At 45.5% G+C, this 12945-nt stretch overlaps 1 protein-coding gene and 1 non-coding gene across 2 annotated transcripts; one reads left to right on the top strand and one right to left on the bottom strand.

Annotated features, from left to right (window-relative positions):
- Positions 1–206: 206 nt before the first annotated feature.
- LOC148435879 (U8 small nucleolar RNA) lies at positions 207–339 on the top strand. Its single transcript, XR_015876509.1, has one exon. It is a non-coding gene; the product is annotated as a U8 small nucleolar RNA (small nucleolar RNA).
- Positions 340–2365: 2026 nt separating this feature from the next.
- On the bottom strand, positions 2366–3410 carry LOC148435878 (uncharacterized). The gene has a single exon (XM_088465380.1). The coding sequence runs from the start codon at positions 3275–3277 to the stop codon at positions 2366–2368; it is 912 nt and encodes a 303-aa protein (XP_088321506.1). The 5' UTR covers positions 3278–3410.
- Positions 3411–12945: the final 9535 nt, after the last annotated feature.

The raw sequence follows: 12945 nt of genomic DNA, 5'->3' as shown, positions 1-12945 counted from the left end.
AGCTAGATGTAGCCACCCAGTTTAATGGGATAAGAGCTGTTCTTCACTTCACTTGGTGGTATAGCTCAGTGGTACAGTGCCGAGGCCTAAGGCAAGACAAGCCTAATATCATTTGAAAGCTAAGCAGGTCAGGCATGATTAGTACTTGAACCACCTGGGAATACCAGGTGCTTTAGGCTTCAGACCACTAAAACTAGCGCTTCAGATCATCAGTGAGTTGATCCTTACCTGTTCCTCCTTTTGGATTAACAGATATGATGTATGGGGGAGGCTGAGTATGCGTTTACCCTGATCCCCAGCACCTCCCTGACCAACAACCAGGGTGGGTTTCATTCTGATACCTGAAAACTGCACTGATGATCGATGGTTACAAGCTTGGGTAGACGGTTTCTACAGAATTCCCGTCTTTTGCACAGCGAGTGGACCTTCTATGGAGGGCTCATCCTAATAAGCATCTCCAGTTTTCTAAACACATTGCCTCCTTCAGTTCTCTACCTGCTGTGAACCTCCTCCTCAGAGGATGCTCACATTGCCCGCCTAGTCAAAATTGCTACCTTCCTTGTCCAAATATGGCAAATAGAGGAGAGCAGGCTGTTACAGAGGCATAACAAAAAAAACACAAAATATACCTGGCGCCAATCTAATTAGAACTTGAAGTAAGAATTTTTTTTTTTTCAATTAATAAATGCTGATTCTGCAGCTCTCTAGGTGGGAGATCTACTCAGAACCTCCTGGCCTAATAGGTAAACAGAAAAAATAATGAAACAGAGCGCTGAAAACAGCAATATTAAAAATATTTATTAATAAAATAGAAAACTAGCATAAAATTATATTATTATTATTATTATAATTAATATATAGCAATTGCCGGCCAGCAGTAACACAATCCAATAATTAGTTATTGATCTGTATCAAATTAATTATAACACACACACAAATATAGAAAGAATTACCAAATGAATAAATATATGTATAACCTTTTGCATCTAAGGGATGTTTTTTGTATACCCACTCTAAACAAGCCATATATCGAGAGGAAAAAAAAAAAAGCAGGAGTATTTCCTTGGAGAATCAGTTATAAAGATACTTTTGTAGCAATAAATATTGCTTATTTTCAGAATAAAATGATACACAGTTTGTCTCCTGTTTAATTAAGTCACCCATTCGTTTTATCATTCTATTTGTTAACTTATCTTAACCTAAGCCTAGAAATGAACACACTGACACATGTAATGCAATTAAAGAGGTCACAGCCATAATTTATTGATCGAATTTGAATTGGTAATGGGTGGCAGGACAAAAGCAGCGCTCCGAGGCCACAGCCTTGCTGGAAACAATAATAAATAAACGGAAGCGGATTCCCGCCCCGCGCAGACTGGCCTGAGGTAGTACCATCCCCCCTTAATTGGCACAGCCTTCGGCCCTTCCCTTGGACAGGGACCAGGTCCCCCCTTATGGGCGGTGACCAACTTGCCGCTCTCAAAGGAAAGATGCTACCCAGGCACTCCTGCGCTAAATAATAGGCCGCCCAGGAGCACTGCTTCCCGCCAAAGCCCGGTTCATAGAACCAGGCCCGCCACCAAACTGTGACCCTCCAATACCTAAAGGAAACTACATAAGTCACTGATAAACAGCTCTAACCCTACTCCCGTTAGGTGTACCCCATCAGGCCTATAGAAGCTCTCTTCTTCGTAACGTAAACGTGGATGCCATATGACGCGGCCACCCACACTGAGGACAAAATGGCCAACTGCCATATTGACCTTATGACGAACTCCGTCTAATGCCTTACCACCCTGGGGTCCTCGCCAAACTCGCCGTGGAACAATGTCCGACCAAGCGATACGCACATTGGGCCAACGGTTAACTAGCACTTGCAAGTCATTCCTAACAGCATGTATTAGCTCGATGCCTTTGCAAGTGCCCAAATCGTTCCCCCCTAAGTGAATGACCACCCAGTCCGGGGCCCCGAACTTATCCTCTGCCGTCCATAAGGCTTCCAGTAGTCGCTTCCAGTGCATACCGCGGAAACCTAACCAACGGACGTCATCTGCACCTAACAAAAGGGGGGCCTGCAAAGCTAAGGGGTGCCGACCAGCCCAAAATATAAATGAGTGTCCTACAAACCACACCCGACTGTTAGCATTCCTGGGTAACCCTGCAAGAAAAGTTACCTAGTCAGAAACTGAATCACAATATAACAAATAAATGCATCTTAAGGAAGGGAAAACAATAGTTGGGTGACCCAGCTGAAGGTGAAAAACATAAAACCTCTTTGAGGGCAAACCTGAAAAGCCCCTCAAACTCCAAAGCGGCAGTAGGCATAAGGCCCCTGGGTTTCCCAACAAACTCGCAAGGAGCGCAGCTACTTAAGCAACTTGTCCTCCCTTAAATAAGTTTTATAAGCTGATGACTTCCATCGACCCAACTTTTGTAAGGTGTCGACCGAAGCACCATCAACCGCTGCGCAGGTTGCTGCCCCTATCCTAAATGAATGTGTCCCAAACCGGTCTGTGGGCAGGCCTAAGGCTATAAGGCAATTTTGAAACAGCTTTATGAACTGAAACTTAGATAAAGGTGTAAGATTAACATGTACAAGCCACTGCGCGCCACTTGGAGAGCGAAGAGCATTAAAACGCCGCGCCAAGGCAACTGGGCAGATAACAGCGTCTGAGTGTTCTTTTATAGAAATCCAACGACCCCTGCCAAGTTGGTCAGTCTTGGACCTATGAATTTTACACAATATCAATTCCTTGTTAACTACCACGTGTTTAAACAATAAACCCGATGTCGTGGAACTCTTACTAGACGCTACAAGCTCGCCGATTCTAAACGCCCCGAAATATGCCAATGAAAAAGCTAAACTAAAAAGGGCCGAATCGTACTCGCCTAAAGCAACCCCTGATACAGCCACAATCAAATCTTTAAGCAAAGCCGGGTCAATTGGTCTACGCGTGTCGCCTATGCTAGGGTGTTCCTTCGCCCACCCCTTCATCGCTTTGGATAGCAGAAACGATTTTGTGGGATCTTCTACGCCATGTAGTTTAGAAAAGTAAGTGATACCAGACAGCGCCGCAGACATAGCAGCCTTAGAACGACCCCTTTCATGCCAGTTCCAAACAAACTCTGCCATACGGTCGTCAACCGTCTTACCTCCCTCACGTGTGGAAGCCAAGAAACCCTGCCAATTGTCCCAAGCTGCCGTGTAGGTCCTTAACGTGCTAGGGGCCAGAGACTTCATTGCGAGGCCTTTGATGCCGGCACGACAATCTGCCATACATGGGAGGGGCAGTTTAAACCATGAATAGAAGCGTAAGGAGCGAGAGAACGAAACCTGTCCCACTGCAAACGAGATAAGGCGTCTGCTATCTCATTAGACACTCCCGGAACATGCTGCGCCCTAAACTCAATGTTCCTCCATAAGCAAAGAAGCGTCAAGTGCCTCAACAACTTCAAAGCCAACGGAGACTCCGCCCTCTGATTATTTACTGCCTGAACAACACCCAAATTATCGCACCAAAAAAGGATCCTCCTATTACAAAGCCTGTAAGCCCATAACTCAACTGCCACTACGATGGGGAAAAGTTCTAGGAGCAGTATGTTCTTCGTAAGGCCCAAAACTCCCCAAACTTCTGGCCAAGGCTCCGCGCACCAATCTCCTTCAAAAAAGGCGCCGAAACCGATGGAACCGGACGCGTCAGTAAATAGCTGAAGCTCTGAATTATCTACTGGGGCCCGGAGCCATATCCGAACACTGTTAAACTCACGCAGGAAAAGTAACCAAACTCGAAGGTCTTCCCTCAAATCTTGGGATATTCGAACGAGGTGATGGGGCTTCTTGATACCCGCCGTGGCTCTTTCGAGCCGCCTACAAAAAACCCGACCCATGGGAATGACTCTACAAGTAAAGTTAAGGAGCCCTAGCAACGACTGCATCTGCTTCAGCGAGACTTTCTTTGACAAAACAAACGCTTCAAGCAACTCCCCCAAACGTCGCACCTTTTCAATCGGCAAACGGCATAACCCTAGCACAGTATCTATTTCTATGCCCAAATACGTCAAAAGTGTAACCGGACCCTCCGTCTTGTCCCTGGTAACAGGAACGCCTACCACTGTGAACAAGGCCTGCAAGGAAAAAAGCAATTCCTCACAAACCTGGGTATCCGCTGGCCCCACCAACAGAAAATCATCTAGGTAGTGGGTAACCCCCGCTTGCCCTGTGCCCGCCTGTAAGCTCCATTGCAAAAAGGAGCTAAAACATTCAAAAAAGGAACACGAGATGGAACATCCCATCGGTAAGCATCTATCTACATAATAGAGCCCCGCAACTCTAAAACCCATGTACTTAAAAGATTCGGGGTGAAGGGGCAACAGCCGAAAAGCAGACTCGATATCCACCTTGGCTAATAACGCCCTTCTCCCAAAACTCTGTACTATATCTAGAGCCTGCTCAAATGATTGGTAAATGACCCGACAATCCGATGGATCTAGCGCGTCGTTGACCGACCCTCCCTCGGGGTAAGAAAGATGCTGTATCAACCTAAACTTACCCGGTTCCTTTTTTGGTACGACCCCTAAAGGCGATATGCACAAACCTTCCAATGGTGGGGACTTAAAAGGGCCGCACATGCGCCCCAACCCTATTTCCGCTTTAATCTTAAGTCGAACTACTTCCGGGTGTAGGCGTGCCGACTTAAGATTTCTTTTAGACACAACCGAGACCTCCCGTGTCACCAGTAAACGAAAACCTTCACTAAACCCATGAAACAAAAAGGCTGCTTCCTCCCTGAGAGGATAACGAGCCAACCAGCTCTTCAACGCCCCTAGGTCCACTGGCGAAGGTGCTTTACCTAACACCGCCCCGCGACTCGTCGGGCTGATCACCTCGATTTGTCCTTCCACCGCTGGTACGAGCGCACTCTTTAGCCGGGTGCCCGCTCCCGCAGAGCATGCATATGTGTCTATACCGACAGCCTGACCCTCTATTACATTGCGCGTTATTATATGCGTAGCATTTTCCTCTGCCGGCTCCTGCACTGCCTGGCCGGAAAGGGCTGTTTACGCACTACCAAGGAATCCGCAGAAGCGCGAGGCAGTTGGTTGACTTCCAGCCACACCTCTACGTCCTTGAAGCCAAACTGAAAATTCGCCTGCCCCTCTTGCTTTTTCCGGAATGTCTCATCATATTTCCGCCAAGCTGTACCTTTGCCTGACGAGTGCATGCCATGCATCATATGCATATACTTGAGAACATTCATGTACTCAGTCGGGCGTGACTCAAGGTATGAAGCTGCAAAAACGAACATCCCTGCTTCCCAATTCTGAAATGAATGGAAGCTTTCTTCCGTGCCTGCACCAGCTGATTTTGCCCAATCTAAAGCCTTTTTAGCATCTGCTGTAATGGAAAACATGTCCACGAATTTCCCCTTCCTGATCCTTTCCCTAACCTTAGACCTCAAACCCCTAAGAATGGCCGTGTTTGCGCAATGCACCATATCCCCCGTAGCATCTGGGACCTTAGCTGCTGACACTGTGCTGGTCTTTTTGGGGACTCCCCCGTTTCCCTTTAATCTTGTGCGCTAAGTATCGCATAAGCTTACGCGGCCTCTCTGATGAACTTACGGAGTCGCTAGAGTCAGTGGAAGATGAGTGTGTGCTGTGCAATGTGGAAACAGCATGCTCACCAGAAACTGCCGTCGAAGGACCAGCCACTTCGTCCAGAGTGTTCGCCAAAAGTCCCTCGTTGCGCGGTGCGCCCACCACGACTTGACTCGCCGATGCCATCTCGCTGTCCGTCCGCTGAATCTCAGCTGCCCGATTGGAATGCTCCCCAACTGCAACCTGAGGACTTGACGTAATCACAGGTGACTCAGACTGCACATCAACTCCCCCCGTGGAAAGGGGGGCATGGGGGGGAGGGGGAGGCAGCAGGGGCGCATGGACAGCTGCAGGTGGCTGAGGGGGAGGGGGGGCGGGGTGGGATATGCATGGGCTGGGCATATGCTGCAGAAGTGGCCGGAGGAAGGGCGAAAGGTGGCGGCAGGGCATGGTAATACGGGCCGAACCCTTGCGGAAGGGGGGCGGGCCCGGGGGTTAACGCAGGGTGGGCGTGCTGGAACATAGTGGGGGGTGGGGCCTGGTGGAGCCCGATGGGGGCAGAAAAGTAAGGTGCTGCATTTGAAAAATGGGGTGGGCCGTAGGGGCCGGTGAAATATGGTGACCAGCTGGGCTGCTGCGCTGGTAAAGGGTTGAATGCAAGGGGGGGTTGCTGCATGTTGTAACCGCCACCCATAGGTGCGGGGGTGGCGATGGGCAATAACAAGCTGGGGGGGCACTTAGGGTACCAGACCTGATGGACCCTGCAACTGATGCCACGCTGCAGGGGGAACCCTGGTGGCTGAATAATAGAGGTGAGGGCTGAGGAGGAGGGGGCCCCCTCGCTCCAGGGGTAGAGGGGGCTGAAGGGGGGGATGCCAAAATGCATAGGGCCCCCTGTGCTGGATCCTGGTTTAAAATGGCTGCCGCGACCCTGTGGGCGGGGCCAACTGCGGGCGCAGGGCGCGGGCTGGCCGAGACAAGTGTGGGGAGAGGCGCTGGGCTACGGCCACCCGTGCTTCTCACGGCGCCGCCGGAGAGCCAGGCGGCCATCAATTGCGGAGAGGCAGCGGGGGAGCTGAGGGAGCGGGAGCCGGCGGGGGGTGCCCACGCGGGAACGCGGGTTGGCACATGCTCGCGGCCTGCAGCGTGGTGCGGCCCGCGTCTGGATGGAGGGGGAGCCGCAGATGTAAGGGGCCTGGAAGCCTCCATCAATCGGCGGGGGGGGGGGGGCGCTGAGCAGCGGGGTCTAGGCATTATGAAAACAGGAATGAGGGGGGGGCAGTAAAATCAGGGAACAGAGGGAGGGGGGGGCTGAAAACAGCAGGTGGATGGGATGCTAAACACAAAAGGGGGGGGTTGGATAGAAGGAGCTGGAAGGAAAGGGGTGAGAGAAAGATGAGAATAAAAGAGATAGGTAGGATGTGAAATAAAAGAGAAGGAATTAGACAAAGATATAGAGCTATGTAAGATACTATATGGGTCACTTTGCCAGCCTGGTTTGAAGAAATTGGAAAAGAGGAAAATGGCTCCTCTTACCAAGGAATATATAGGGGTAATTTGTAACCTCCCACAAATCCTATGATAGGCTTATCTCATCAACTGACCACTACCTAACCACACCTTACCCAGCCTTAACCCTTAACTAACTAACACATTTTAAATATCAAACAGGGTGCTTATCTATCCTCAAACTTAATTAAGTATTCGTATGCATATAGTGTCCAGCTGTCTGATAGCACACATGTTCTCTGTTTACAATAGTTCAACAGCTTCACCTGTGTAACAGCTGTGAACAATTTATAAAGTCTTATGGCAATGTTATGTTCTGTTTTCAGCTTAAATAAGTATGTTGAATATATGCAGATAGCTGTAATCATATATTGCCAAAGATAATATGTATCAATCCTCTATTTATGTTAAATATCCATCATGGCCATGTGGTAAAGAAAAAAAAAATGTATATATAAAAGTGGATAAAAAGTTCTTTTACCAGGATGATGAGCCCGCAATTTTCAAAGGTCCTCCAGACTGTGAGTCCGCTCCCAATAACTGTCACTCTATTGTTCCTCATAGGGATTAGAATATTCTGTCCCCTCTCCGTGTCACCTAGCAGGTAGACAGTGAACCCGCTGTTTAAACTTCGGGCTGAGTGCTCGTCTCTGGGGGTTAAGGTTGAGAGTTCCCTCTGTGCAGGTAGTGTGTAGCCAGTCAGTGTGGATATAGAACTGTCGGCGTCACCTGGCAGCCGGACATATAGTCCGCTGTACTTTCCTTCGGGCTAGTACTCGTCTCTGGTAGTTGTAAGGTAGCAATTCCCTCTTTGCAGGTAGCGTGTAGCCAGTCAATAAGATGTGCATCTGCCGGTGTGCATGGGGTGTGCATGGGGTGTGCATGGGGTAAAACGTGTTTCTCCACCTACAAATTTATTTATTTATTTTTGTTCCTTTCTGTGTCATTTGATATACAAATTATGTTATATGTTCGATGGATATATTGTATGTCTGGAAGAATAAGAAAACAAGATAAAATTTGTTATAAAGAATAAGCTATCACTCCAGGACACAATGGAGATGTAATATAATTTTATGCTATTTTTCTATTTTATTAATAAATATTTTTAATATTGCTGTTTTCAGCGCTCTCTTTCATTATTTTTTCTTTTACAGAGGCAGTGTACTCAAGATCTTTCTAGCTGACAGGAGTGACAATGCAGTCTGATGCCCTCCACCTGCCGGCTACCCCAAGCCACTGCCAAGAAAATGGGATCCGATGGACAGGACAATACAAGTTCCCTCAAGAAGGACATGTGTTCTGCAGATGCTATCGAGCGTCCAGCCCTGACTTCTGCTAGGGAATCTACAGCCATTGGAGGTTGGATGAGAACATCAGAGGGTGGCCTCTTATATAGGAGAGACAACATTAGATACTGGTGTCCTGACTTTTTCACATGTCAGACTTTAGGAAGGTCTTAGGATCTCAGTGAATGACCTGAAAGCAAAACCCCCTGTTTAATTCGGGATTGTAGCCACAATGACGGCATCCAGGACAGCCTTCCTCCCTTCTGTGACCTAGGTCACAAATTTCTAATTTTCGCTCCTTTCCTCAGAGGCAAGGGACAAAGGCCAATCTTTCTCCAGGCTCCAGGTTACTCTTACCAGGCCCCGAGCTAAACTGCCCAGGTCTACCAGTTGTCCTACCTCTAGGCATACTGACAGGCTGGCGCTTGACAAGACAGACCTCCACCTAGGGGAGTTCCAGCATGGGAGGCTGACTTTGCTGTTTACATCACCGGGATGGCGACCGCATAGGATGCCTGAGTGTCACAATACGAGTATGAAAATTACACTGTGGTACGGCCTGCAGCTTTACAATACATGTATGAAATTAAATATTCCACTGAGGTATGACCACCAGCATCACAATATGGCCTACAGCATCACAATACATGTATGAATATTAAACTGTGGTATGACCTACAGCGTCACAATACTTCTATGAATATTACACTGTGGTATGTCCTACAGCATCACAATACTTGTATGAATATTACACTGTGGTATGACCTACAGCGTCACAATACTTGTATGAATATTACACTGGGGTATGACCTGCAGCGTCACAGTACTTGTATGAATATTACACTGGGGTATGACCTACAGCATCACAGTACTTGTATGAATATCACACTGCGGTATGACCTACAGCATCACATTACTTGTATGAATATTACACTAGGGTATGACCTACAGCATTACAATACTTGCATGAATATTACACTGCGATATGACCTACAGCGTAACAATACTTGCATGAAATTGAATATTCCACTAGGGTATGACCTACAGCATCACAATACTTGTGTGAATATTACACTGCGGTACGGCCTAAAGCGTCACAGTATTTATATGAATACAACACTGCGGTATGACCTACAGCATCACAATACTTGTGTGAATATTACACTGCGGTACGGCCTAAAGCGTCATAGTATTTATATGAATACAACACTGCGGTATGACCTACAGCATCACAGTACTTGTATGAATATTACACTGCGGTATGACCTACAGCATCACATTACTTGTATGAATATCACACTGCGGTATGACCTACAGCATCACATTACTTGTATGAATATCACACTGCGGTATGACCTACAGCATCACATTACTTGTATGAATATCACACTGCGGTATGACCTACAGCATCACATTAATTGTATGAATATCACACTGCGGTATGACCTACAGCATCACATTACTTGTATGAATATCACACTTGGGTATGACCTACAGCATCACATTACTTGTATGAATATCACACTGCGGTATGACCTACAGCATCACATTACTTGTATAAATATCACACTGCGGTATGACCTATAGCGTCACATAACTTGTATGAATATCACACTGCGGTATGACCTACAGCATCACAGTACTTGTATGAATATTACACTGCGGTATGACCTACAGCATCACATTACTTGTATGAATATCACACTGCGGTAAGACCTACAGCATCACAGTACTTGTATGAATATTACACTGCGGTATGACCTACAGCATCACAATACTTGTATGAATATTACACTGTGGTATGACCTTCAGTATCACATTACTTGTATGAATATCACACTGCGGTATGACCTACAGCATCACATTACTTGTATGAATATTACACTGCGGTATGACCTACAGCATCACATTACTTGTATGAATATCACACTGGGGTATGACCTACAGCATCACATTACTTGTATGAATATCACACTGCGGTATGACCTATAGCGTCACATTACTTGTATGAATATCACACTGCGGTATGACAAAACAGCATCACATTACTTGTATGAATGTCACACTGCGGTATGACCTACAGCATCACATTACTTGTATGAATATCATGCTGCGGTATGACCAACAGCATCACATTACTTGTATGAATATCACACTGCGGTTTGACCAACAGCATCACAATACTTGTATGAATATAACACTGGGGTATGACCTACAGCATCACAATACTTGTATGAATATTATAGTGGGGTATGACCTACAGCATCACATTACGTGTATGAATATTACACTGGGGTATGACCTACAGCATCACAATACTTGTATGAATATAACACTGGGGTATGACCTACAGCATCACAATACTTGTATGAATATTACACTGGGGTATGACCTACAGCATCACAATACTTGTATGAATATTATAGTGGGGTATGACCTACAGCATCACATTACGTGTATGAATATCACACTGCGGTTTGACCTACAGCATCACATTACTTGTATGAATATCACACTGCGGTATGACCTACAGCATCACAATACTTGTATGAATATTACACTGGGGTATGACCTACAGCATCACAATACTTGTATGAATATTATAGTGGGGTATGACCTACAGCATCACATTACGTGTATGAATATCACACTGCGGTTTGACCTACAGCATCACATTACTTGTATGAATATCACACTGCGGTATGACCTACAGCATTACATTACTTGTATGAATATTACACTGGGGTATGACCTACAGCATCACAATACTTGTATGAATATCACACTGCGGTTTGACCTACAACATCACATTACTTGTATGAATATCACACTGCGGTATGACCTACAGCATTACATTACTTGTATGAATATTACACTGGGGTATGACCTACAGCATCACAATACTTGTATGAATATCACACTGCGGTATGACCTACAGCATCACATTACTTGTATGAATATTACACTAAGGTACGACCTGCAGCGTCACATCACTTGTATGAATATTACACTGGGGTATGACCTGCAGCGTCACATCATTTGTATGAATATTTACAATGGGGTATGACCTAAAGCATCACAGTACTTGTATGAATATTACACTGGGGTATGACCTACAGCATCACAGTACTTGTATGAATATTACACTGAGGTATGACCTACAGCATCACAATACTTGTATGAATATTACACTGGGGTATGACCTGCAGCGTCACATCATTTGTATGAATATTTACACTGGGGTATGACATACAGCATCACAATACTTGTAGAATATTACACTGGGGTATGACCTGCAGCATCACATTACTTGTATGAATATTACACTGCGATGTGGCCTATAGCTTCACAATATTTGTATGAACATTACACTGCGGTATGACCTACAGCATCACAATACTTGTATGAATATTACACTGGGGTATAACCTGCAGCATCACAGTACGTGTATGAATATTACACTGCAGTATGACCTACAGTATCACAATACTTGTATGAATATTACACTGCGATGTGGCCTATAGCGTAACAATACTTGTATGAAAATAAATATTCCACTGATATACGGCCACCAGCATCACAATACGTGTATTAATATTACACTGCGGTATGACCTACAGCGTAACAATACTTGTATGAAATTGAATATTACATGGAGGTATGGCCGGCAGCATCACAATACTTATATGAAAATTACACTGGGGTATGACCTACAGCATCACATTACTTGTATGAATATCACACTGCGGTACGACCTACAGCATCACATTACTTGTATGAATATTACACTGGGGTATGACCTACAGCACCACAATACTTGTATGAATATTACACTAAGGTACGACCTACAGCATCACAATACTTGTATGAATATTGCACTGGGGTATGACCTACAGCATCACATTACTTGTATGAATATTACACTGGGGTATGACCTGCAGCGTCACATCATTTGTATGAATATTACACTGTGGTATGACCTACAGCATCACATTACTTGTATGAATATCACACTGCGGTATGACCTACAGCATCACATTACTTGTATGAATATCACACTGCGGTATGACCTACAGCATTACATTACTTGTATGAATATTACACTGGGGTATGACCTACAGCATCACATTACTTGTATGAATATCACACTGCGGTATGACCTACAGCATCACATTACTTGTATGAATATTACACTGGGGTATGACCTGCAGCGTCACATCACTTGTATGAATATTACACTGGGGTATGACATACAGCATCACAATACTTGTATGAATATTACACTGGGGTATGACCTGCAGCATCACGGTACGTGTATGAATATTACACTGCAGTATGACCTACAGTATCACAATACTTGTATGAATATTACACTGCGATGTGGCCTATAGCGTAACAATACTTGTATGAAATTGAATATTACATGGAGGTATGGCCGGCAGCATCACAATACTTGTATGAATATTACACTGCGGTATGACCTACAGCATCACAATACTTGTATGAATATTACACTGCGGTATGACCTACAGCATCACAATACTTGTAT

The sequence above is a fragment of the Taudactylus pleione genome, unplaced genomic scaffold (assembly GCF_031769625.1).
Source record: "Taudactylus pleione unplaced genomic scaffold, aTauple2 ptg001987l, whole genome shotgun sequence".
NCBI classification, from domain to species: Eukaryota; Metazoa; Chordata; class Amphibia; order Anura; family Myobatrachidae; genus Taudactylus; species Taudactylus pleione.
Note: the sequence above shows the minus strand (reverse complement) of the source record. Positions and strands in the feature narration are given on the sequence as shown.